Here is a 26224-nt window from a genome sequence, read left to right as displayed (position 1 = left end):
AATARCTATTCATAAACATTACAAAAAAATACATGTTGTATAGGAAATGATAGATACACTAGTTCTTAATGCAATCGCAGTGTTAGAATTCTAAAAATATCTTCATTACGACATAAGGCTTATGTTATAGCGAGAGAGTGGCCAAAACCTGGGCGCAAAACTACTAGTACGCAGTTCGACAGATATATGAAATAGCATCACAAAATGGGTCCTACTTTTGGTGATCTTCCATCAGAATGTTGTACAAGGGGTCCTTTGTCCAGAACAGTCGTTATTTGGATTTAGAACATCGTTTTTCCCTCTTGAATTAGCAAGCACACTGGCCAAGTGGCGCGAAGCTCTCCATCGTCAACAAACACAGACAACGCAACACGCCTAACGTCCCGAAAAAATTACAATAATATAAAATAATAATAATAAATAATAATAATAAATAATAATAAAAAACTATATTGAAAAAACATACTTTACGATGATATTGTGACATGTATCAAATAAAATCAAAGCCGGAGATAGTATTCGCCTATAACGACAGCTTTCCAGAAGGCAATTCCAGGTTCATCTTCGCGCTTTCCAGAAAACAGGAAATGGCGGACACGTCATTCCAAGAGGATTTATTCCACCTCAGACCAAGATAATCACTTCATTTCTTCTCTCACTTCCTCTTGACATCTAGGGGAAGGTGTATGACGTGCATGTATACTCATACGTATCATGCCCATTTAAAGGCAGGTCCTTGAACAGAGCATCATTTTCAGACTTTCCACTTCCTGGTCAGAAAGTGTGCTGCCAAATGAGTTCTGTTTTACTCACAGACAAAATTCAAACGGTTTTAGAAACTAGAGAGTGTTTTCTATCCAATAGTAATAATAATATGCATATTGTACGAGCAAGAATTGAGTACGAGGCCGTTTAAATTGGGCACGATTTTCCCCCAAAGTGAAAACAGCGCCCTCTGTCCTCAACAGGTTAACCTTTATTTAACGAGGCAAGTCAGGTAAGAACAACTTCACATCTAAAATGACTGCCTACACCGGCCAAACCCAGGCAATGCTGGGACAATTGTGCGCCGCCCTATGGTACTCCAATCGCAGCCGGTTGTGATACAGCCTGGATTCGAACCAGAGTGTCTGAAGTGACACCTCTAGCACTGAGATGCAGTGCTTTAGACCGCTGTGCCACTCAGGAGCCAACTCAGATAGTTAAATAGTTAACCAATAGCTACTCGGACTAACTATTTAACAGTCTTATTGCTTGAGGGTAGAAGGTTAGTATTTACTGCCGTTTACCTTGCCCTTTAAGGGGTTGAGTGGAACAGGAAAATGCAACCCACACCATAACAGAGCCGCCAGAACCCTCATTTACTCAAGTGTTTCCATTATTTTGGCAGTTACCTGTATCACTGAAGACTAAAATAGCTAGTGGTGGTGTGCCAAAAAAAGTATGGCAGCTGCTATTCCAAACATAGAACTACTCCTAAGCTACTTGTAGCATTCACGAACTGCATCCCAAATGGTACCCTATTACACATACACTGCTGGCAGGTAGCCTAGTGGTTAGAGCGTTGTGCCAGTAACCGAAAGGTTGCTAGATTGAATCCCCGAACTGACAAAGTAAAAATCTGTCATGATTGTAAATAAGATTATTTTCTTAACTGACTTGCCTAGTTAAATAAAAAATAAAAAATAGGGAATAGTAGGTGGAACACAGACACTATTAACCCTTATAGATTTCATTGTCATGACTGTCCTGTGAGGATCCAAATGGGTCATATCAGGAGGTTTTTAAAGATAGGAATGTGATTTTAGGAGCCATAAGAGAATGTGTCTCCTATAAACTTTACACAGTAAGTAGCCACGCCCCGAGTGAGGTCAAAGAGCATGTCAGCCTGACAGAACTGTCTCTTACGACCATAGTGCATAAAGGGATTGGTAAAGAAATGAACATTTAGACCAAAAAGCCGTCGAGCTGCAGCTCACATCCAAAGTGGTTTGAACCCTGAATACCAACACGAGGAAGAGGCGAGAAGCTCAGCTGATTAGCTGTCATAAGAAAAGTATCTAGAAAAGCTAATTTAAGTGGGACCGCTGTACTACTCTTCTAAAATCATCATGGGAACCATAGACACAGCTGGCTAGCCTATCTTCCAGTTAAACAACAATGAACACAGTGCCAACAATGCCACAGTGCTGGCAGCTAACCAACCAGGTTCAATGTTAGCTAGTTAAACAACAATGAACACAGTGCCAAATCATGTCGTTACTACCCTGCATGAATACGGCTCTGGGATACGAATAATAACGTCAGCTAGGCAACCAGCTAGCTAACAGTACACTTTAGCTTTAAATAAAAACACTTCCTGTCAAAATTAGAAACGTGTAATATCTGAAAATGTAGCTAGTTAACGCTGGACTATCTTACCTGTATACATCACCATGCATGATGGACGCATCTCCCTGTCAGGAACGCCATACCGCCAGTCCTTAGTTTGAAGATGTAATCCAGAGACAGGTGTTTTCTCCATCTCTTTACTTATCATACTCTAATTCCACTGATTTCAAAACTTGATTCCCCAGAAAGTGGAGCGCAACACTTATGCAGCTCCACTACACAATACATTTAAAATAAACCGGCGTCCAACAGGATTACCAACACAGACTGACGAGCTCAAATAGACAGAAGCCCTCTATATGGCAGACCAATCCGAACTCATCTCTCGGCATGTCCAGCCCACTCATTATCTCAGCCAATCAGGACTAGTGGGAAGGTTACTGAGACACATGAAAGTTCACATATTTCGAGAAGGCATTTCTGCCAAAGAACGCATTTTGAAATGTTTTTATAAAATGTTTAAACGGCTCTCCTGTGAAGTCGTGACTTGCGACATACGCTTTGTTTCCTGAATCGGATCACATATGTTGTGTCAGTCCGCTAGGGACGTTTTCCTTATATATTAAGTGTGTATGTTATTCTGTGTTATCATTTAGTTAGCTAGTAAATACATAATTAAACCAATTTGTGTAGTACTGAATCATAACTAAGAATGGGKTTTTTTGCAGATGCAGGAGGTTATGACTGTTCAGAATGATGATATGATAAGAGGTTATGATCAATACGTTGACTGTTTTTTGGATGTGATAGGTAAAGACCTTTAGAGTTTAATTTGGGATATGGTAAGTCTTTAAACAACTGGTCTCGTGGTGCCCCAAATTTGTAATGAGTTAATTGTTCCATGATTAATTTAATCGGGTAACAATTAAACATAGTTAGTTGAGTCGATAAATAACAGTCATCAGATTAATGAAAGTAAAGTCACGATACCAAGCACACTGCAAAAACCCGACAGCACTTCTTTACCATGGCATTTTTGATTAATCACAATAGAAATGGAAAGAGAATTGGATGAATAGGTAGTGCTGAGCGATTAGTGCTTTTTGAGGTCGGTTGCAGTTTCAATTATTTAAATGCATTATGAAATAATGAGATTACAATTATTTCAGCTATTTAATGGAAATTCTAAAGCCAAAAATAGTAAACATTCAATTGCAAAAACAGTGAAAAAATGTTATTCTCTCTGTCAGGTCCATATAGAAAAATTGTAAATTACTATGAAATAATACAATATTTCAGTTGTGTATATTATTTTGTTTCATTTTATGACTTTATAATTTTTCCTTCTTTAAAGTCAGCATCTCATCTCTGCTCAGGCAGTAGCAGCCAGCCAGCCAGCCAGTCAGACAACCATCTAACGTTATCTCTGATCTCATCATAATGTATTTCTTCTTCTTTGGTATTATGGCGGTCCGCAAACAAATATTATAGATGCATGCCGCCACCTACTGTATTGGCTGTGTACCTGTAGTATGAATTCATTACACTTTGTGAAAAAATTGCCCAACCAACTAACCCTGCACCCATTAAAACCTCACCACTATTCCACTACTTTGGACCTATCTGATCCTACTCTAGGCCAGCAGCCTGGGAGGACAAAACACTATCATTCAAAACATCTTCTAACTCTTCTGCAATAAAATCTCGTACGCCCAAGTACTTCTCTGCAGCTGCCACCACAACATCTATCCTCTGTGATTTACGTTCCATTCCTGCGCTACAATTCACAACCAATGAATGCCAAAAAAACAACCTTACTGAAGCACATGTTATTCCTATCAATATCTATTGGCCTCGGCCTACTCACAGGGATCCTCTTAGGATCTCTCACTCTGGACCCATCTTCCTCTACTACTCTTAGCACTGCCTCAGCATATGACACCTTCTGCACTACACTGATCCTGGCAACCTCAACCTCCCTTTCTCTCACCAGACACAACTTTTTCCACCGATACTACACAGGAATCTCCTTCCTACACACTGCTGCCACATGACCATAAACTTGACAAATAAAACACTGTAATGGATTCGGAACAAAAGCTCTCACGGGACAACTGACACATCCTAACTTGACTTCATCTGGTAAAGACTGCATCAAAACTCAGTAGTACAGATAGTGTCTTCTCTGTTTCACCACGCTCACCACCAGGTCTGCGTCGGACCAAACGGCGGGCGTCACAGACACCGGGAATCTTTAACTTCAGTTGATCATCCTCAACACATTACACCACTTCTTTCAACGGCGCCCTGCTCCGGATAGGAAAGCAAGTCACAGTTCTTGTCCCAAGTCACGAGGTGTTGAGTGCACGCCCCCTCTGGATGGCAGAAACGATAAAAAAATCTACACGATTCCACTTCGAGTCACTTTCACCAACCCAACATTACCCAACCTCTTCTCCACCCGACCTGACACCACATATGGATCTGCCAGAAAGCAAAAATTGCTCTCCCACTGGGCCAGAATAATCTTTGTCATCATCAGGACGAGGTTCAAATTCGGCGTTCTTTACCGCACCCGCCACCACAGTTAATTCATCCTCAATCTCGTTATGTTCAATTTCCTTCTGTAGCTCTTCCAAAAGTTCAGTGTGATCTACCACTCCATCTTCACTCAAAACATGTTCTTCCTTTTGTTCCTGTCCGCGATCTTCTCCTTCATTAGATCTTCCAGAAGGATTGTGCATTCCACTGTTCCATATTTACTTATAATATGTTCCCCTTTCTTCCTTTCTTCCTTACCCCTACCTCATAGCCACCCCATACTGTACTGTCTTTAGTAATCCTATTTAGCTAGGCTTGCCTGCCTAAGTATGCTGCAGAGCTGACAATAATTGTACACATTTTTCGAAGTAGATAAACCATACTTTCACAAACTGTCTCTATCCCGCTCTTTTGTCATTGTGTTGTGTACTTTCCTCTCTCATGCGGAGGCATATGTGGTCTGTGTGTATCTAACCTAACGTAGCAGGCGTGAGTGTACCCATCTCTGTCCGATCCGGAAAAGAACAGGCGCATTGGATTTTGGTCATTGTCATTCATTACCACGTTTCTGCACTGAACTAGGTTGAATAGTTGCTTAATGCAAACTACAACTCCCTTCAGCCCAGCGTCCCATATACAGTTGAAGTCGGAAGTTTACATACACTTAGGTTGGAGTCATTAAAACTCCTTTTCAACACATTTCTTGTTTACAAACTATAGTTTTGGCAAGTCAGTTAGAGCATCTATTTTGTGCATAATTTTTCCAACAATTGTTTACAGACAGATTATTTCACTTATAATTCACTGTATCACAATTTCAGTGGGTCAGAAGTTTACATACACCACGTTGACTGTACCTTTAAACAGCTTGGAAAATTCCAGAAAATGATGTCATGGCTTTAGAAGCTTCTGATAGGCTAATTGACATCATTTGAGTCAATTGGAGGTGTACCTGTGGATGTATTTCAAGGCCTACCTTCAAACTCAGTGCCTCTTTGCTTGACATCATGGGAAAATCTAAAGAAATCAGCCAAGGCCTCTGCAAAAAAAATTGTAGACCTCCACAAGTCTGGTTCATCCTTGGGAGCAATGTCCAAATGCCTGAAGGTACCATGTTCATCTATACAAACAATAATACGCAAGTATAAACCCCATGGGACCACGCAGTCGTCATGCCGCTCAGGAAGGAGACGCGTTCTGTCTCCTAGAGATGAACATACTTTGGTGCGAAAAGTGCAAATCAATCCCAGAACAACAGCAAAGGACGTTGTGAAGATGCTGGAGGAAACAGGTACAAAAGTATCTATGTCCACAATAAAACGAGTCCTATATCGACATTACCTGAAAGGCCGCTCAGCAAGGAAGAAGCCACTGCTCCAAAACCCCCATAAAAAAGCCAGACTACAGTTTGCAACTGCACATGGGGACAAAGATACTAGAGAAATGTCCTCTGGCCTGATGAAACAAAAATAGAACTGTTTGACCATAATGACCATCGTTATGTTTGGAGGAAAATGGGGGAGGCTTGAAAGCCGAAGAACACCATCCCAACCGTGAAGCACAGGTGTGGCAGCATCCTGTTATGGGGTGCTTTGCTGCAGGAGGGACTGGTGCACTTCACAAAATAGATGGCATCATGACAAATTAAAATGATGTGGATATATCGAAGCAACATTTTAAGACATCAGTCAGGAAGTTAAAGCTTGGTCGCAAATGGGTCTTCCAAATGGACAATGACCTCAAGCATACTTCCAAAGTTGTGGCAAAATGGCTTAAGGACAACAAAGTCAAGGTATTGGAGTGGCCATCACAAAGCCCTGACTTCAATCCCAAGGAGGCCTACAAACCTGACTCAGTTACACCAGCTCTGTCAGGAGGAATGGGCCCAAATTCACCCAATTTATTGTGGGAAGCTTGTGGAAGGCTACCCGAAACGTTTGACCCAAGTTAAACAATTTAAAGGCAATGCTTCCAAATACTAATTGAGTATGTAAACTTCTGACCCACTGGGAATGTGCTGAAATAAATCATTCTCTCTACTATTATTCTGACATTTCAAATTCTTAAGGGAATTTTTACTTAGATTAAATGTAAGGAATTGTGAAAAACTTAGTTTAAATGTATTTAGCTAAGGTGTATGTAAACTTCTGACTTCAACTCTAGTTCATGACTTAATTTCTCTCGTGAATGATTAGATTTATTTTCAGAAAAATGGTGTGTTGAGCTCACAAAACAAATGAAATGGAATGGAATTCAAGTAATTGAACTGACGTCTGTCAATTAGTTGTTTAATAACCGGGAAAAAATGCAATTTCAGTTAATCGCTCATTAATACTAATAGGACGTCAATAACAATTAACGTTATCAATAGCTTTGAAACCCTCAAAACCCGTGGAACACCTTGGGACTCTTCATCATGCCGCATTCTGGTTCATGGTGAAGTGATGGAAGCAAGGGGTTATGGGTAGGAACAGGAAGTGCGTTTTTTTTGTTGATTCCAGCCTACAAACAGAAACTAAAACAACAAGCTCCCGCGCTCAGGTCTGTTCAACGCTGGTCCGACCAATCTGAATCCACGCTTCAAGACTGCTTCGATCACGCGKATTGGAATATGTTCCGCATTGCGTCCAACAACAATATTGACGAATATGCTGATTCGGTGAGCGAGTTCATTAGGAAGTGCATTGACGATGTCGTACCCACAGCAACGATTAAAACATTCCCAAACCAGAAACCGTGGATTGACGGCAGCATTCGCGTGAAACTGAAAGCACGAACCACTGCTTTTAACCAGGGCAAGGTGACCGGAAGCATGACCGAATACAAACAGTGTAGCTATTCTCTCCGCAAGGCAATCAAACAGGCTAAGTCCCAGTACAGAGACAAAATCGAGTCGCAATTCAACAGCTCAGACACAAGAGGTATGTGGCAGGGTCTACAGTCAATCACGGATTACAAAAAGAAAACCAGCCCCGTCGCGGACCAGGATGTCTTGCTCCCAGACAGGCTAAACAACTTTTTTGCCCGCTTTGAGGACAATACAGTGCCACTGACACGGCCCCCTACCAAAACCTGCGGGCTCTCCTTCACTGCAGCCGAGGTGAGTAAAACATTTAAACGTGTTAACCCTCGGCAAGGCTGCAGGCCCAGACGGCATTCCCAGCCGCGTCCTCAGAGCATGCGCAGACCAGCTGGCTGGTTGTGTTTACGGACATATTCAATCAATCCTTATCCCAGTCTGCTGTTCCCCACATGCTTCAGAGGGGCCACCATTGTTCCTGTTCCCAAGAAAGCTAAGGTAACTGAGCTAAACGACTACCGCCCCGTAGCACTCACTTCCGTCATCATGAAGTGCTTTGGAGACTAGTCAAGGACCATATAACCTCCACCCTACCGGACACCCTAGACCCACTCCAATTTGCTTACGCGCCAATAGGTCCACAGACGACGCAATCGCAACCACACTGCACACTGCCCTAACCCATCTGGACAAGAGGAATACCATGTGAGAATGCTGTTCATCGATTACAGCTCAGCATTTAACACCATAGTACCCTCCAAACTCGTCATCAAGCTCGAGACCTGGGTCTCGACCCCGCCCTGTGCAACTGGGTCCTGGACTTCCTGACGGGCCGCCCCCAGGTGGTGAGGGTAGGTAACAACATCTCCACCCGCTGATCCTCAACACTGGGGCCCACAAGGGTGCGTTCTGAGCCCTCTCCTGTACTCCCTGTTCACCCACGACTGCGTGGCCATGCACGCCTCCAACTCAATCATCAAGTTGCGGATGACACTAACAGTGGTAGGCTTGATTACCACAAACGACGAGACGGCCTACAGGGAGGAGGTGAGGGCCCTCGGAGTGTGGTGTCAGGAAAATAACCTCACACTCAACGTCAACAAAACAAAGGAGTGATTGTGGACTTCAGGAAACAGCAGAGGGAGCACCCCCCTATCCACATCGACGGGTCAGTAGTGGAGAAGGTGGAAAGTTTTAAGTTCCTCGGTGTACACATCACGGACAAATTTAATTGGTCCACCCACACAGACAGCGTTGTGAAGAAGGCGCAGCAGCGCCTCTTCAACCTCAGGAGGCTGAAGAAATTCGGCTTGTCACCAAAAGCACTCACAACCTTCTACAGATGCACAATCGAGAGCATCCTGTCGGGCTGTATCACCGCCTGGTACGGCAACTGCTCCGCCCACAACCGTAAGGCTCTCCAGAGGGTAGTGAGGTCTGCAGAACGCACCACCGGGCCAACTACCTGCCCTCCAGGACAGCCTACACACCCGATGTCACAGTGAAGCCATAAAGATCATCAAGGACAACAAACCACCAAGCCACTGCCTGTTCACCCCGCTATCATCCAGAAGGCGAGTCATACAGTGCATCAAAGCAGGACCGAGAGACTGAAAAACAGCTTCTATCCAAAGGCCATCAGAACTGTTAAACAGCCACCACTAACATTAGGCGGCGCTAGCCAACATACTGACTCAACTCCAGCCACTTTAAAAATGGGAATTGATGGAAATTATGTAAAATTTACCACTAGCCACTTAAACAATGCCACTTAATATAATGTTTACATACCCTACATTACCCATCTCATATGTATATACTGTACTCTATATCATCTACTGCATCTTGCATCTTATGTAATACATGTACCACTAGCCACTTTAAACTATGCCACTTTATGTTTACATACCCTACAGTACTCATCTCATATGTATATACCGTACTCTAATAACCATCTACTGCATCTTGGCCAATGCCGTTCTGTAGCCACACTCATTCATATATTTTAATGTACATATTCTTTATCCCTTTACACTTGTGTGTGTGTATAAGGTAGTAGTTGTGGAATTGTTAGGTTAGATTACTTGTTGGTTATTACTGCATTGTCGGAACTAGAAGCACAAGCATTTCGCTACACTCGCATTAACATCTGCTAACCATGTGAATGTGACTAATAAAATTTGATTTGATTTGATTTGATTTGATTTTAATAATGTTTGTTAAAGAGGAGGATAAGGAGGAAGCCATTTTGTCTGGTGCCTTCAAACTGCATCATTGCTAGATCATCTGATGCATAGGTTATTCTTGGAAGTAGAGGATATTGCTGACTCTCGTGGAATTTCATGTCAACTCCTCCTGTTAGAAACGTATATAACTTGATGATGTATCATGTTCATGTTCTGAATGTATAGCTAGTTCCATTAGGATTATTTTATTTTTTAACTTTATGAATCTGAGAAATTCAGCATAAACAAATTAAAAGAAAGAGAGGTGTAATGTTAACAGATGGGAAGAGAAGTGAGTGGAAACGAGCGATATGGCATACCACACTTTTTATTTCTATGCTAATATCTGTGTCACATGTCAGTAGACGTCCCTGAAGGGAAAAGCATGCAGGTTTCTTTGTGTATTATATTTCTGCCTGTCATACAGAAAACAACCTACACCATATGTTTTTTGTAAACCCACCATAAAGCAACTTTGATATAACTTCCCTAGAGAAATAACATTGCATTAGGTCCAGGAAACACATTCAGAAGGCTTCGAAGAGTTCTCCTTAGAGTTCGAGTTTTCTCGTCTGTCTTTGGTAGGAGAGAAAGCAGTGATGGCTCAACACTCGACAGTTCTCCAGTATTTTCACTGACAACGTTCCAGGGAGTAGAAGTGTTGATAGAGATAGTGGAAGTGTTGAGAATATCATTGGAGAATAGGAGAATCTCAGATGCTTAGTTTCTGTTCTTCAAGGAGTCCCTCTCAAGATAATTTTGTGTTCAAAATGGATTTTGCCAACTGCTGCTAATAAGGAACTTTGGGTTTTTAAGGAAAATGCTCAAGTTGTTATTTTGTAACACTGTTACCAAAAATAAACCATGACGTGCTCTCAAACTGCCAAAATAATCACTTTTTCAACCATTTGTCTGTTTAACTTCTCTTGGGTAGGGGGCAGCATTCGGAATTTTGGATGAAAAGCATGCCCAAATTAAACTGCCAGCTACTCATCTCCAGAAGATAAGATATGCATATTATTAGTAGATTTGGATAGAAAACACGGAAGTTTCTAAAACTGTTTGAATCATGTCTGTGAGTATAACAGAACTTATTTAGCAGGCGAAACCCCGAGGACAGTTAGCAGGCGAAACCCCGATTCTTTTGTGTAATGAAGAAGTACGGCCATCTTGAAGGAGGGTCACTCGAAGTGTCCTGTTTGTTAGAAGCGCATGACCAGAAAGCTAGCTACAGTTGGTTTTAATCCTGTATTGAACACAGATCATCCCGTCTTCAATTTGATCGTTTATTTACGTTAAAAAATACCTAAAGTTGTATCACAAAAGTGGTTTGAAATTTTTTGGCAAAGATTACAGGTAACCTTTGAGATATTTTGTAGTCACGTTTCACAAGTTGGAACTGGTGTTTTTCTGGATCAAACGCGCCAAATAAATGGACATTTTGGATATATATCGACGGAATTAACCAAACAAAAGGACCATTTGTGATGTTTATGGGACATATTGGAGTGCCAACAACAGAAGCTCGTCAAAGGTAAGGCATGAATTATATTTTTATTTCCGCGTTTTGTGTCGCGCCTGCAGGATTGAAATATGCTTCTCTCTCTTTGTTTACAATGGTGCTATCCTCAGATAATAGCATCGTTTGCTTTCGCCGAAAAGCCTATTTGAATTCTGACATGTTGGTTGGATTCACAACCAGTGTAGCTTTAATTTGGTATCTTTCATGTGTGATTTAATGAAAGTTTGATTTTTATAGTAATTAATTTGAATTTCGCGCTCTGCATTTTCTCAGGCTTTTTGCCAAGTGAGACAGTAGCGTCCCGCCTAAACTCAGATTTTTGGATATAAATATGAACTTTACCGAACAAAACATACATGTATTGTGTAACATGAAGTCCTATGAGTGTCATCTGATGAAGATTATCAAAGGTTAGTGATTAATTTTATCTCTATTTCTGCTTTTTGTTACTCCTCTCTTCGGCTGTCTTTTTCTGTGACTTGGCTCTAACCTAACATTATCGTTTGGTGTGCTTTCGTCGTAAAACCTTTTTGAAATCTGACACTTTGGCTGGATTTACAACAAGTGTATCTTTAAAATGGTGTGAAATACTTGTATGTTCGAGGAACTTAAATTATGGGATTTCTGTTGTTTTGAATTTGGCACCCTGCAGTTTCACTGGCTGTTGACGAGGTGAGGTTAACTGACATTCAAATTCCTCCTTTCCCTCCATCATGTAGCCTCCGTGGGCAGTTATGCATCATACATAGCTGCACCTGAACTCTCCTATTCCAACTCCAACCCAACATTATATGCAGTGTTCATACAGAGGTGGCAGATAATGACTCCCACCATCTCTAGGGTCTGATTTGTATTCCGGTGGCCTTTCCCCTCCCGACGCAGAGGCCAGAGAGCTGGTTTAACATGCCCATAGAGACTACTAGGCACACCAGCCTCCCCACACCCCATCTGGATGTCTACTACAGGAACCCGTTATGATTCACTACATCGCTAAACCTCCCTTCCCAACACACAGCACTGGCAGACAGCCCCATTCCTCCTAGTTAGAGGTACTGCAGTTCATACTAATGGAATGTACTGAGTTGACATGATATGATTTCTCAATTCCATAGTAAAATAATAATGTTTTACTTTAAAGTATACCAAACAAAAACCATTTATTAGGAAGTTAAACAAACTATACAACTCTAAAGAACATGACTACTTTTAACAATTTCCACTAAGAATTTTACAAAAACACATTTACTCAAAGAGCAGTGCAGATGTAAAGTTTGGTAACAGAATGACAGTAAAATCTCCCTCAGTTCATGAAATATCTACTCCGAATTAAGATTCAAAGATGTCTGCTGAAATAATGGGGTGTCAGCTATGATACGACACCTTCCGTATGAAAAAATCTATCTTGGTTATTGAACTACACTAACAGAATGATCGTAACAGAAGGACATCATCTGTCCCTGATCTGTAGTATACAGAAATGCATGATTATGAATGTCATTCTCTTCATGGTGATGTACCTGAATAGGTACACAAAGGTTAAATATCTTTTTTTTTTTGGCTACCATTCTACACACTGGCTATTATTATAATGAGCTCCGTCCCCAAGCAAGGTCAAAATTGGTTGGACTGGACCAAATCTGTACATAGACTTTTCACAAGTTTGGACATCACAGTACAGCACAGTTGAGCACAGCACAGTACAGCAGAGTATAGTTCAGTACAGTAAAGTACAGTAGAGTAGAGTTCAGTACAGCAGAGTAGAAGATAATTGTGTAGTCTAGAGCGATTTTCTAGGTTAGCTAGCCAGCTTTTTTCGCCCTTTTAACGTAACTTAACGTAATCAACACTGCTAGCTAGCCAGCTAGCCACCGAATAGCAGCACTGTAGAAACTATTACACTCAACGGAACGACTTGATTAGTGTAGTGTTAGCTAGCTACATAGTTGTCTTTGCTGTCTTGTATCTAAGATAACTGTTGGAGTCTAGAGTAATTTCGGTTTTCTAGGTTAGCTTTTTCTAAGTTAGCTTCTTCTAGTTAGCGATTTTCTAGGTTAGCTAGCCAGCTATTTTTCGCCCTTTTAACGTAACTTAACGTAATCAACACTGCTAGCTAGCCAGCTAGCCACCGAATAGCAGCACTGTAGTAACTATAATTCAACGGAACAACGGAACGACTTGATTAGTGTGTGTTAGCTAGCTACATAGTTGTCTTTGCTGTCTTTGTATCTAAGACAACTGTGGAGTCTAGAGTATTTCGGTTAGCTAGCCAGCTTTCAAACAAAGTCAACAACGCAGGCACGCTAGCTAGCCTACTTCAGCAGTACTGTATCATTTAATCATCTTAGTCAATAGATTTTTTGCAACGTAGGCTTAACTTTCTGAACATTCGAGAGGTGTAGTCCACTTGTCATTCCAATATCCTTTGCATTAGCGTAGCCTCTTCAGTAGCCTGTCAACTATGTGTTTGTCTATCCCTGTTCTCTCCTCTCTGCACAGACCATACAACCGCTTCACACCGCGTGGCCGCGGCCACCCCAGCCTGGTGGTCCCAGCGCGCACGACCCACGTGGAGTTCCTGGTCTCCGGTAGCCTCTGGAACTGCCGATCTGTGGCCAACAAGGCAGAGTTCATCTCAGCCTACGCTTCCCTCCAGTCCTCGACTTCTTGGCACTGACGGAAACATGGATCACCACAGATAACACTGCTACTCCTACTGCTCTCTTCTTCGTCCGCCCACGTGTTCTCCCACACCCGAGAGCTTCTGGTCAGCGTGGTGGTGGCACCGGGATCCTCATCTCTCCCAAGTGGTCATTCTCTCTTTCTCCCCTTACCCATCTGTCTATCGCCTCCTTTGAATCCATGCTGTCACAGTTACCAGCCCTTTCAAGCTAACATCCTTATCATTTATCGCCCTCCAGGTTCCCTCGGAGAGTTCATCAATGAGCTTGATGCCTTGATAAGCTCCTTTCCTGAGGACGGCTCACCTCTCACAGTTCTGGGCGACTTTAACCTCCCCACGTCTACCTTTGACTCATTCCTCTCTGCCTCCTTCTTTCCACTCCTCTCTTCTTTTGACCTCACCCTCTCACCTTCCCCCCCTACTCACAAGGCAGGCAATACGCTTGACCTCATCTTTACTAGATGCTGTTCTTCCACTAACCTCATTGCAACTCCCCTCCAAGTCTCCGACCACTACCTTGTATCCTTTCCCTCTCGCTCTCATCCAACACTTCCCACACTGCCCCTACTCGGATGGTTACGGGCCGTCCCAACCTCCGCTCTCTCTCCCCGCTACTCTCTCCTCTTCCATCCTATCATCTCTTCCCTCTGCTCAAACCTTCTCCAACCTATCTCCTGACTCTGCCTCCTCAACCTCTCTCCTCCCTTCTGCATCCTTTGACTCTCTATGTCCCCTATCCTCCAGGCCGGCTCGGTCCTCCCTCCCGCTCCGTGGCTCGACGACTCATGCGAGCTCACAGAACAGGGCTCCGGGCAGCCGAGCGGAAATGGAGGAAAACTCGCCTCCCTGCGGACCTGGCATCCTTTCACTCCCTCCTCTCTACATTTCCTCCTCTGTCTCTGCTGCCAAAGCCACTTTCTACCACTCTAAATTCAAGCATCTGCCTCTAACCCTAGGAGCTCTTTGCCACCTTCTCCTCCCTCCTGAATCCTCCTCCCCCCCCCCCCCCTCCTCCCTCTCTGCAGATGACTTCGTCAACCATTTTGAAAAGAAGGTCGACGACATCCGATCCTCGTTTGCTAAGTCAAAACGACACGCTGGTTCTGCTCACACTGCCCTACCCTGTGCTCTGACCTCTTTCTCCCCTCTCTCTCCAGATGAAATCTCGCGTCTTGTGACGGCCGGCCGCCAACAACCTGCCCGCTTGACCCTATCCCCTCCTCTCTTCTCCAGACTATTTCCGGAGACCTTCTCCCTTACCTCACCTCGCTCATCAACTCATCCCTGACCGCTGGCTACGTCCCTTCCGTCTTCAAGAGAGCGAGAGTTGCACCCCTTCTGAAGAAACCTACACTCGATCCCTCCGATGTCAACAACTACAGACCAGTATCCCTTCTTTCTTTCTCTCCAAAACTCTTGAACGTGCCGTCCTTGGCCAGCTCTCCTGCTATCTCTCTCAGATGACCTTCTTGATCCAAATCAGTCAGGTTTCAAGACTAGTCATTCAACTGAGACTGCTCTTCTCTGTATCACGGAGGCGCTCCGCACTGCTAAAGCTAACTCTCTCTCCTCTGCTCTCATCCTTCTAGACCTATCGGCTGCCTTCGATACTGTGAACCATCAGATCCTCCTCTCCACCTCTCCGAGTTGGGCATCTCCGGCGCGGCCCACGCTTGGATTGCGTCCTACCTGACAGGTCGCCCTACCAGGTGGCGTGGCGAGAATCTTTCTCCTCACCACGCGTTCTCACCACTGGTGTCCCCCAGGGCTCTGTTCTGGGCCCTCTCCTGTTCTCGCTATACACCAAGTCACTTGGCTCTGTCATAACCTCACATGGTCTCTCCTATCATTGCTATGCAGACGACACACAATTAATCTTCTCCTTTCCCCTTCTGATGACCAGGTGGCGAATCGCATCTCTGCATGTCTGGCAGACATATCAGTGTGGATGACGGATCACCACCTCAAGCTGAACCTCGGCAAGACGGAGCTGCTCTTCCTCCCGGGAAGGACTGCCCGTTCCATGATCTCGCCATCACGGTTGACAACTCCATTGTGTCCTCCTCCCAGAGCGCTAAGAACCTTGGCGTGATCCTGGACAACACCCTGTCGTTCTAACTAACATCAAGGCGGTGGCCCGTTCCTGTAGGTTCATGCTCTACAACATCCGCAGAGTACGACCCCGCCTCACACAGGAAGCGGCGCAGGTCCTAATCCAGGCACTTGTCATCTCCCGTCGGATTACTGCAACTCGCTGTTGGCTGGGCTCCCTGCCTGTGCCATTTAACCCCTACAACTCATCCAGAACGCCGCAGCCCGTCTGGTGTTCAACCTTCCAAGTTCTCTCACGTCACCCCGCTCCTCCGCTCCCTCCACTGGCTTCCAGTTGAAGCTCGCATCCGCTACAAGACCATGGTGCTTGCCTACGGAGCTGTGAGGGGAACGGCACCTCAGACCTTCAGGCTCTGATCAGGCCCTACACCCAAACTAGGGCACTGCGTTCATCCACCTCTGGGCTGCTCGCCTCCCTACCACTGAGGAAGTACAGTTCCCGCGCAGCCCAGTCAAAACTGTTCGCTGCTCTGGCCCCCCAATGGTGGACAAAACTCCCTCACGACGCCAGGACAGCGGAGTCAATCACCACCTTCCGGAGACACCTGAAACCCACCTCTTTAAGGAATACCTAGGATAGGATAAAGTAATCCTTCTGACCCCCCCCCCCCCCCCCCCCCTTAAACAGATTTAGATGCACTATTGTAAAGTGGCTGTTCCACTGGATGTCATAAGGTGAATGCACCAATTTGTAAGTCGCTCTGGATAAGAGCGTCTGCTAAATGACTTAAATGTAAAATGTAAATGTAAGATAGTTCGGTTCAGTACAGTATAGTTCAGTACAGTAAAATACAATACAGTAAATTATACTGTACTCTAGTGTGCTCTACTGTACTGTACTAAACTCTACTGTACAGTACAGAACTGTATTATACTGAACTATTCTCTCTTCTACATTTCTTTACTGTACTGTGCTGTCCAAACTTGTGAAACAGATGTCTAATTTCAAAAAATGTCAACATATATTTTCCCCATTCTATGCTTGGTTACAGATGTAGGATGAAAGATCTTAATTTGAGCCAGTTTGCTATGGCAGGAAAATAATCCTGCAGTAACAGGAAATGTTCATTCTTATGTGGATTATAATTAATGGACATTTTGTTGTAGGGGTTAATACATTTTTTGTTAGAGCAAATCAAGTCTGCCATTTTAAAGTGGAAATTACAAACTTTAGAAGCCTTTTTAAATACTGCTGTGGAAAACAAAGGGTATACAATACAGAGAGCCATTGTATACAAATGTACAGTACATCTAACCTGTGACTTAACCCGTATGGGTCATTCCACCTCAAAAAGCACAATAAAGAGAATTCGACACCCACCATCTCAAGATTAGAATTCCTGAAATATTATTTTGTTGAAATAAAATGTGATCTCTCGGAAATTAAGCTATTTAGGCCATTTTAATTAATTGGTTTCGTATAATTGTCAATAAATACAGTACCTAATATCCGATTTGGACCCTACTTCTTACTAACAATGAGTAAGACATGAGGAATCCAATAAAAGTATCAAAAGCCACCCAGGGACACCACACACCCAACGCAAAGCCCATCCTAACAACCAGTATACAGTATCCGTTCTTTATGTCTGACAAGTAGTATGCTGCGGCTTGGAGTATTGCTTTTTTATCCCCTTTTTCTCCCCAATTTCGATCTTGTCTCATTGCTCCAACTACCAATGGGCTCGGGCGGTGAAGGTCGAATCATGCGTCCTCCGATACATGACCCGCCAAACCGCGTTTCTTAACACCCATCCGCTTAATCCTGGAATCGAACCAGGATCTGTAGTGACGCCTCTAGCACTGCGATGCAGGGAGTATTGCATTTTCATCTTATGAAATGTATTTCCCGTGAATTTGGAATATGTTTTTTTCCCTTGTTCAGAGAAATTAGCCATTGAAGTCACTTGCATTATTTACTATGAATGAGTGTGAAAGTACCAGGTTCTGCCCACTAGATGCCACTGTTCCTACTACTGCAATGCCACTTTTCCTACCACTGCCACGTCCTTTAATCCATTTTGCTGTTCTCCTGTGTTGATTAAATGGATACATCTTGTGAAGAAAACCAACAACTTTTGCTAATGATGAAAATAAATAGTGTGGTCATCCTCACAATTCAATACAGTCATCCATGAAAGCAATTCAGTTTGCCTTTCTCTTTGGCTTAATCTGTGTACAGGAAACGGCCACTCTGTGTGTGTTAATTACCTTCAAATAAGGTAGGGATTAGTTAGACCATTCCTGGTAAACAAGCACACTATTAGGCTACAGAAGTTCTAATGGTTTCAATGTTATGGTCTCTAATGGTCTTCAATGGTAAAAGTAAAAAAACACACACAGTATATTGCTTTGCAATGGTATTGGGTTGGTTTATTTGGTAATTGTCAATAATCACACTTCATTTAGAGATGTTTCTAATAATTGTACTGTAATACATACCACTGCCATGCAATGGTTTATAATTTTATAATTTTATTAGGGTTGTCTTGTGCTGAACGATTAGTGATTAGGTATTTTTTAGGTTGGTTCGGTTTCGGTTGAATTATATATTTCTTTTCACGGTTTTCGATTTTGGTTTTGATACTTTTTTTTTTTTTTTACATGAAATGCATTATGCGGGTTGAATGCTGTAACAACACAGAATAAATCAATTAATAAAAGTCCCATGATGGTAGTGACTGCCCATTACTGCTCATCCCTTATCAACCATAATTTATTCACGTTACTTTACTTGAATAAAATATTTCAGTTGTTGTGTAAATTACATTTGTTTTATTTGATTATTTGATTATTTAATTCCAAGTCATCATCTCATCTCTATAGAGCTGCTGCCTATGCTGTCTGTCAAAAAGTACTTCTTCAAAGTAAATAAGACATACTTTTAAGACTGCTGAATACTAACTATCAATCACTTAGATCATGTATTTTCAGGTAGAGTTATCTCACAAAGAAACTGCTCTCTATCCGTCTCAATCGCGCATTCTTCTAGCAGGCGTAAAAGAAGCACAAACCCGACAAGTAGGCGCGCAATGGATTATGATCATTGTAGTTAATTAACACGTTTTCTGTGCTAAACGATGTGGAATATTGGCCTGTTGGAAACACAACTCCCTACTACATCGCACAGTTTGGGCTTGATCTGACTGATCTCAACATAAATGGAGAAATGTGTACATTGAGCTCACAAAAAAAATGGAATTCAAATAATTGAACTGACGTTGGTCAATTAGTTGTTGAAAAAAATCTAAATAACAAAATTTCTCAGCACTAGTGTTATCATAACATTTTAGTCACTAGTCCATTTCTCCATCAACATTTTGGGCTTGTAAGAAAAGTCTTCATATGAGAATTGAACCATAGGGATGGCCCTCTCAGAAAGCTGCCATTTGTTAACTATTCAAGGAGAATTGGGTTGAAGCAGTAGGTTGCTAAGAGAAAGACAAACTGAATTGCTTTCATGGAGGACTGGCTTGACACACAATTTATTTTCATCATGAGCAAAATCTATTGGTTTTCTACCAATTGTTGCAAGGAAAATGTTGTGATCCATTTAAAATCTCAGAGACCAATTGGTACACTCTGATTTACCACCGCAAGATATTCCTGAACAACGTGTATTTGCGCCCCTACTGGATGGAAATTACAAGTGTAATGGCTGTGCTCAATGCAATGGCACTTATAAATGCAGATCCTTCAAACACCCACAAACAGGGAAATCGATCCCAATCAAAGGTGTTATTACGTGCTCCACTAAGGCAGTTATTTATCTTCTAACTTGTCCTTGTGGTAAAAATTATGTGGGTAAAACAAAGCGCGAATTAAAAGTACGTATCTCAGAGCATCGTAGCACCATTAGGTGCAAAAACTTGACTTACCCAGTTGCGGCCCACTTTTTGGAGGCAGGCCACTCGATTTCGTCTCTGCGTCATATTGGTGTCGAACATGTCACCCTCCCTAGGAGAGGGGGTGACCTTGATAATTTATTGTTAAAACGAGAGGCTGCCTGGATCTTTAACTTAAAGACCCTTGCTCCCTTCGGTCTCAACGTAGACTTTGATCTGAAGCCATTCTTGTGATTATTGTGACTTTGCCATTGTAATTGTTTGTAAGCTTGTGTAGTCTAAAATGAATCTATGATCGTATGCTATCCATTCGTTTTTTGTATGCTGTTGTTTGTATACCATTTAATTTTTTGAGAATTAACCAATGATATTAGGCCACTCTTGGCCATGATTACAGACACCTGTGTGTCTTTTGACACTATATAAACGAGTCATCCCGCAGTGTTTGTGATTATACCCTGATGAAGACAGCTTGGCTGTCGAAACGTTGGATATTAAATTTTTGCATCTGAGCTCCTAGAGTGTGAGCTCCTTTATTTTCAAGTGATCCATTTAATAAACACAAGACACCATCAAAGGCTGTGGCAGTAGCAGGAACAGTGGTATTTATTTGGCAAAACATGGTACTTTCACACTTCAATAGGTTTAGTTTCCCATGGGACACCAGAGGACAATTGGAGACTGTCTCCGACCCACTTTGTCATGTTGAGTGTGTAACCCACACCATTAGGGGTAGTGTTGTCAGTTTCAATAGCCAACACACACACACACACACACACAGCTTTAAAGTGCAACCAAATATTTCACTGTGCAACCTGGAGTTTTAATTTGGGTTGCAAAGAAAATTCTATATTTTTTAGTATTCAATTATTATTCTTTAAATAATAATTGTTGTAACGATAAGGCTTCACACTACCGTTGTTTCCCGAGCGCAGATTCGTTAGTGTCATGCTTGTATCATTAATACAATGGAAATGGCGTGTTTCTAGCACAAACACTTCAAAAGATCTGACCCATTTTACCAGAGCAATGTTTTTTTCTTCCTGTGAGAGATTGGGGGGGCTGCATTTTACATTCATAAACTATGTCGCAGGCAGTTCTAAAACTACTCGTGGGCCTCATTGGTTTAACACGTTGTTCAGTCATGTTTGTTAACTCATTAGCTAGCTAGCTAACAACCTGGTTACTTTACCAGTATATCCAAACATTTTGGGGCACAGAAAGAAAGGAATAGGGATAACTTCTTCAGGAAATCAATGATCATAACAATGAATGTCTTGCATGTCATCATCACAAACATGACACTCTTAAAGAGCCAGTGTACAATTTTAAATGTAATGTATCTCAATATGGAAATAGTGCTTTTAAAAACCTCAATCTACAAGTGCTACCAATGATTATTTTGTAATTTAGAGCTTAGTACATTCATACAAACACCCTCATCGGCCTCTCCTCTCTCGGACCACCTGAGGAGAAGGTACAATATTTCTGTCCTCAGCCCCTCAACGAGCTCTCCTCTTAATCAGTGTAATGGCCCGTCCACTCCAACACCACACTGCTCGGCAAAAGAAGCCTTGCTCTCTTTTTCACCTGCCTTGATGGGAATCAATAGATAGACTCTGACATTGTTACAAGAAAATAGAGGGATCAGGAGAGTAAAATGACAAATAAGGGGAGTCTGTATCACATCGGCCCCCTGATGATCGGGATCAATTGGGCTGAGAGGAATATTTTGGCATGGAATTGAGATTTTGTCTGAAGAGGATTTTATTGTCGGTGTTCGTTGTCTCCTTGCGGACCGGGTGGAATGATAGGACTTATAAAACGGGGCAGTTGGGAAGATTAAATGTATCCTGTCCTCCACTTGAACAAACTGCTTCCGAGATGTGTAGCACTCAACCAGCAGAATAACTATTGTGTAATGGCAAGACAGAGAGTAAACAGATAATGTATTATTCTCGGGATTCAGTATGTTGCAGCTGACTCATTGGATAGATCATCTTGCAGAATTTATATCAGGATTCAATTCCAGAATTCGGCTGCATTGGTTGTGATGGGTCTCATTTGGATTATCCTTCTCGAGAGGTGACCGTCAGGAGTAGAGATTGAGACTTGACACATTAAGGACAGGGATTGTGTTGGACGGAAAGACTCAGATTGTATCAATTTAAATGTGGGAAATTACCATACTGGGCCAGACTTTGAGAACTCAATAAGATAAACAAATTAGATTTCAGTAATTTAAAAAAATTGTATTCTCTGTCTTATTCTCTTCCAGTGGACTGGCTACTCCTTGTGTGTGATCCAGGAAGACATTTAACAACTAACACTGACTTTAGGGAACAGAGGGGAACCAGACACACAGGCCAAGACACACATATCAAACCCCTGAGTCGACCCAAGGAGCTCGGTGAGAGGTGTATGTGGTGGGGGATTACATGTCATGATGTCAGGTCCTTCTGCTCATTATTAGACACACATGCACACACATACACATGCACACGTCAAGGGGATCAGAGAAACAGCAATTGAATTGGCTTGTGGGAATACGAAAAATGTGTTACATTCACGGCATACTGTCACTGCTGACAAAAGGAACGTCAAAGGTAACTTGGAAACCACAAGAACATAAGAGAGATTTCCCTGACGTATCCATGCCAAAAGCATCAGATACTGTGAAGCATAAGATATAAGAAATGATTCACTGACATGACATCACTGAGCTCTTCCAGCAGTCTTTCTGACAAAAACAATGCAATCACAACCCTTGCTGTATGCTTGGAAAATGTACTGGTTAGTTTGAATGTTTCAATCTGCAATGTATCTTCAGTATCGGTGATAGCATAGGCCTATTTCAGTGGCTAATATGTCCAACTCTGTTCTACACACCACCTGTATATTGTGAGGGAAAAATTACATATTTACCAGATTTATTTGATATTATTCATATTTAACTAATAGTAAGACATTTCTGTCCTACTAGTGTCTGTGTTTTTATGGTCTCCACTCTACCACTCTAGTTCCCTGCAGCTAATCTGGGTGTATAGTCAGTCACCAGAGATGGCTGACAAATGAGTTAAAGACTGCATTACATAGACAAGAATGTGTTTAACTAGGGATAGCTTAGGAGTAGAACAATCCCTCATTGTCTCAAAATCATTCTTGCATCAGATAAACTAAGCCAGGGTGGGGTTAAGACAACAACCCACATGCAGATAACGACAGGAGGAACCCAGAGTGGTATATGATGCCTCAATCTGCATGGGATGGGTGGAACCAATCATGACGAAGCATTTTTAGTGTCAGCTATATATAGTACTCTGTATTTGTGTAAAGGTTAGGTTACTCGGTCCAACACTCAAGGGTGTGGGGTCGACCAGCCCCATTATTGCAATAATTAATCGATATTAAATAAAGATGGTTGTTTGAAGAAATTACCAAGTCTCTCTCAGTACTGAATTTTCCACAACATTTTCCAAATACTTGACCACATAGTCTAAAGGGATCACTCCAGACTTGTTCTAAACTATGTAGAAAGCTCTTACCGTCCACACAGGCTGGCATGGCTCTTGTCGTCCCAGCGATCTGTCCCTTCTTACAGGCGCACCGTGCAGTCTGTCTGGCGATGGTCCGTCTGGGCTGACTGCTGTCCCTGTCCAGCATCACAATCTCACATGTCCCCGCCGCCAATTGACCTGGAAGTGGCATCACATAGAAAATACATTATGTCAGATTGGCAGAACATACTCTCTTAGGAAAAAAGGTGCTAAGTAGAACCATATAGGGTTCTTCAGTTTGTCCCCTTAGGGGAACCCTTGTTGGTGCTAAGTAGAAACCTTTGCAGAGAGGGTTCTAACTAGAACCTTTAGGGTTCTTCATAGAATCCCCTGTAAATGGTTCTACCAAGAACCTTCTATGAAGGGTTCTGCCTAGAACAATCTATGAAGGGTTCCAGCAAGAACACTTTTATCCTCTAAAGGTTCTTCCTAGAACCCTCTATGAACAGTTCTACCAACATTATTAATAACATTTAACTCTTTATGCCAATCAATTACATACAGTATATCATAAGGCCTTTCTTTGAGGGGCTAGTTATACACTAAATACGCCCGCATACTAGGTTTGTTCCAAGCAGAACCCGGCTAGGCGAAGCGAACGTCTGTGCCTCGCATACCTCCTAAAAAAGAAAGGGTATTTTTGGGGTCAAGTTTAAGGAGCTCCTTTGTCTGCAGGGAGAAACTTTGTAGTGGGGCAGGGGGAAAAGAGGAAGGCGCATCGGGGCTAGTCGCATTAGAAGGGGTGGGAGATTAGGAAATGTTGGACGGGCAAGGAGGCATGACTGAGTCAAATAGGAATCCTGACTTAATGAAGTGGTCTTTACAGTTTTTTACAATTGCTTACACACTAAAAGTGGTACTTGAGGGACACTCAGTGAAACCATTAACTCATGTACCTAATCTTCAGACCAAGTCTGCAAAACTGCAAGCCATTATCTGCTTTACACTTAGTTTGYAATTGTAAAACACAGTTTTTGTAAAACACTAAACACAGTTCTCTACATTAGACATATATCATTCAAAACTAACATGTCCTGTGTTTCGTTTGGAAAACACCGCCATTCAAAATGCCACACTCATTTGCCGATTACCTACACCCAGTGCTCACGTGTGAAAACACTTACAGCTAATTACTTTACTTAGAAATCACAGCTTGAGCACTATAAATTGGCTTCAGGTTGGCTTTCTTGATTTGGACAACAATGGAGGCCAATTTTGGAAAGAGGGTTAGAGGAAGAGGAGTGAGAGTAAGAGGGGGAAGAGGATGAGGACGAGGAGGAAGGAGAACAATCACAGATGCGATCCGGTCCACTTTGGTTGACCATGTGGGCAACCATGGTTTGAGTTTCAGGGAGGCTGGGCAGAGGGTCCAGCCTAACTTGAGCTGCTACACTACAGCAAGTGTCATCTGGACATTTCGAAATGAGAACAGGTAAGTAAAACTACCTTCTATACCATGCTACTGCACTTACAGCACAACATTAACATTTCATTTCATACTGAAAGAAATTCTACACCCTAACCATTCACATGATTTTGAAGAATTGCTAGACAATGCTTCAATGGAGGAAGAAACCAGCTGTTCACAGCAGAGCAGGAACAACACATAATGAATATGGTCATTGCAAACAACCGCATAAGTTTACGACTACTGCAACACCACATCACTGACAACAGTATTCCATAACACAAATAGGGTGAGTTTATCTGCACTTAGTGGTCTCCTGGAATGCCATCAGATTCGTATGAAGGTCTACAGAGTACCATCTGACAGTGAAACAACTGTGCTATGAATATGTACAAGTAAGCTATCCTGTCATTGGTACTGTATTCCAGTGTATTGTGCTACATATTGACTGCTCTGTCTAATCATACTGTCATACAATGTCTTGTCTGTTTCAGAGTTATAGAACTAGATGCTGCTGCAGAGCATCATGATTTCGTCTACATTGATGAGGTCGGCTTCAACCTAGTCAAAAAACTAAACAAAACGGAGAAGAAACCTCATAGGACACCGCATCAATGTCCCTGGATAGCGTGGTGGCAACATCAAAATGTGTGCAGCCATTAGTCAGAACAGTGTCTTTCATCATGCCACGCTTAGTCCTTACTATACTACCCACATTATCACCTTCCTTGACACCCTGCATAATTTCCTCATTCCCAATGGCCAGAGCAGTCCAGGTTTGTTATCTGGGACAACGTAAGTTTCCACCGGGCTGCTCTGGTCCGCAATTGGTTCATTGACCAGCCGCAAGTTTTGATGCTCAACCTGCCACCATATTCTCAATTTCTTAACCCAATAGTTATTTTTAGCGTGGCGTTGGAAGGTGTATGATCGCCAACCCCACCAACACATACCCCTTCTCCAGGCGATGGAGGAGGCCTGTGGTGACATAGACAAGGGGGCATGCCACTTCCCCCGCTGTTTAGCCAGCGAGAACATCGCTTGTGATGTTGATGCGGCGCTGTGGCTAGACCCAAATAGGAGACAGGATGCACCGTAACAAGCCTATTTGTTTATCTTCTACTGTATTTGTTTTGGCTGTTACTGTTCATCCTGAAATCTGGATGCAAATACAATGTTTTTAGAAAAATACTTACTTTTTCC

At 42.5% G+C, this 26224-nt stretch overlaps 1 protein-coding gene across 2 annotated transcripts in view; it reads right to left on the bottom strand.

Moving 5' to 3' along the window:
* Positions 1-26224, bottom strand: part of LOC111951301 (chemokine-like protein TAFA-5) — a 201047-nt gene that overhangs the window by 78738 nt on the left and 96085 nt on the right. For both annotated transcript variants that reach the window (XM_023969362.2, XM_070434704.1), the window contains exon 2: positions 23602-23751. In XM_023969362.2, coding sequence (XP_023825130.1) covers positions 23602-23751 — 150 coding nt within the window. The remainder of the gene's footprint in view (positions 1-23601; positions 23752-26224) is intronic.

This window comes from Salvelinus sp. IW2-2015, linkage group LG3, assembly GCF_002910315.2.
Source record: "Salvelinus sp. IW2-2015 linkage group LG3, ASM291031v2, whole genome shotgun sequence".
Lineage (NCBI taxonomy): Eukaryota > Metazoa > Chordata > Actinopteri > Salmoniformes > Salmonidae > Salvelinus > Salvelinus sp. IW2-2015.
Note: the sequence above shows the minus strand (reverse complement) of the source record. Positions and strands in the feature narration are given on the sequence as shown.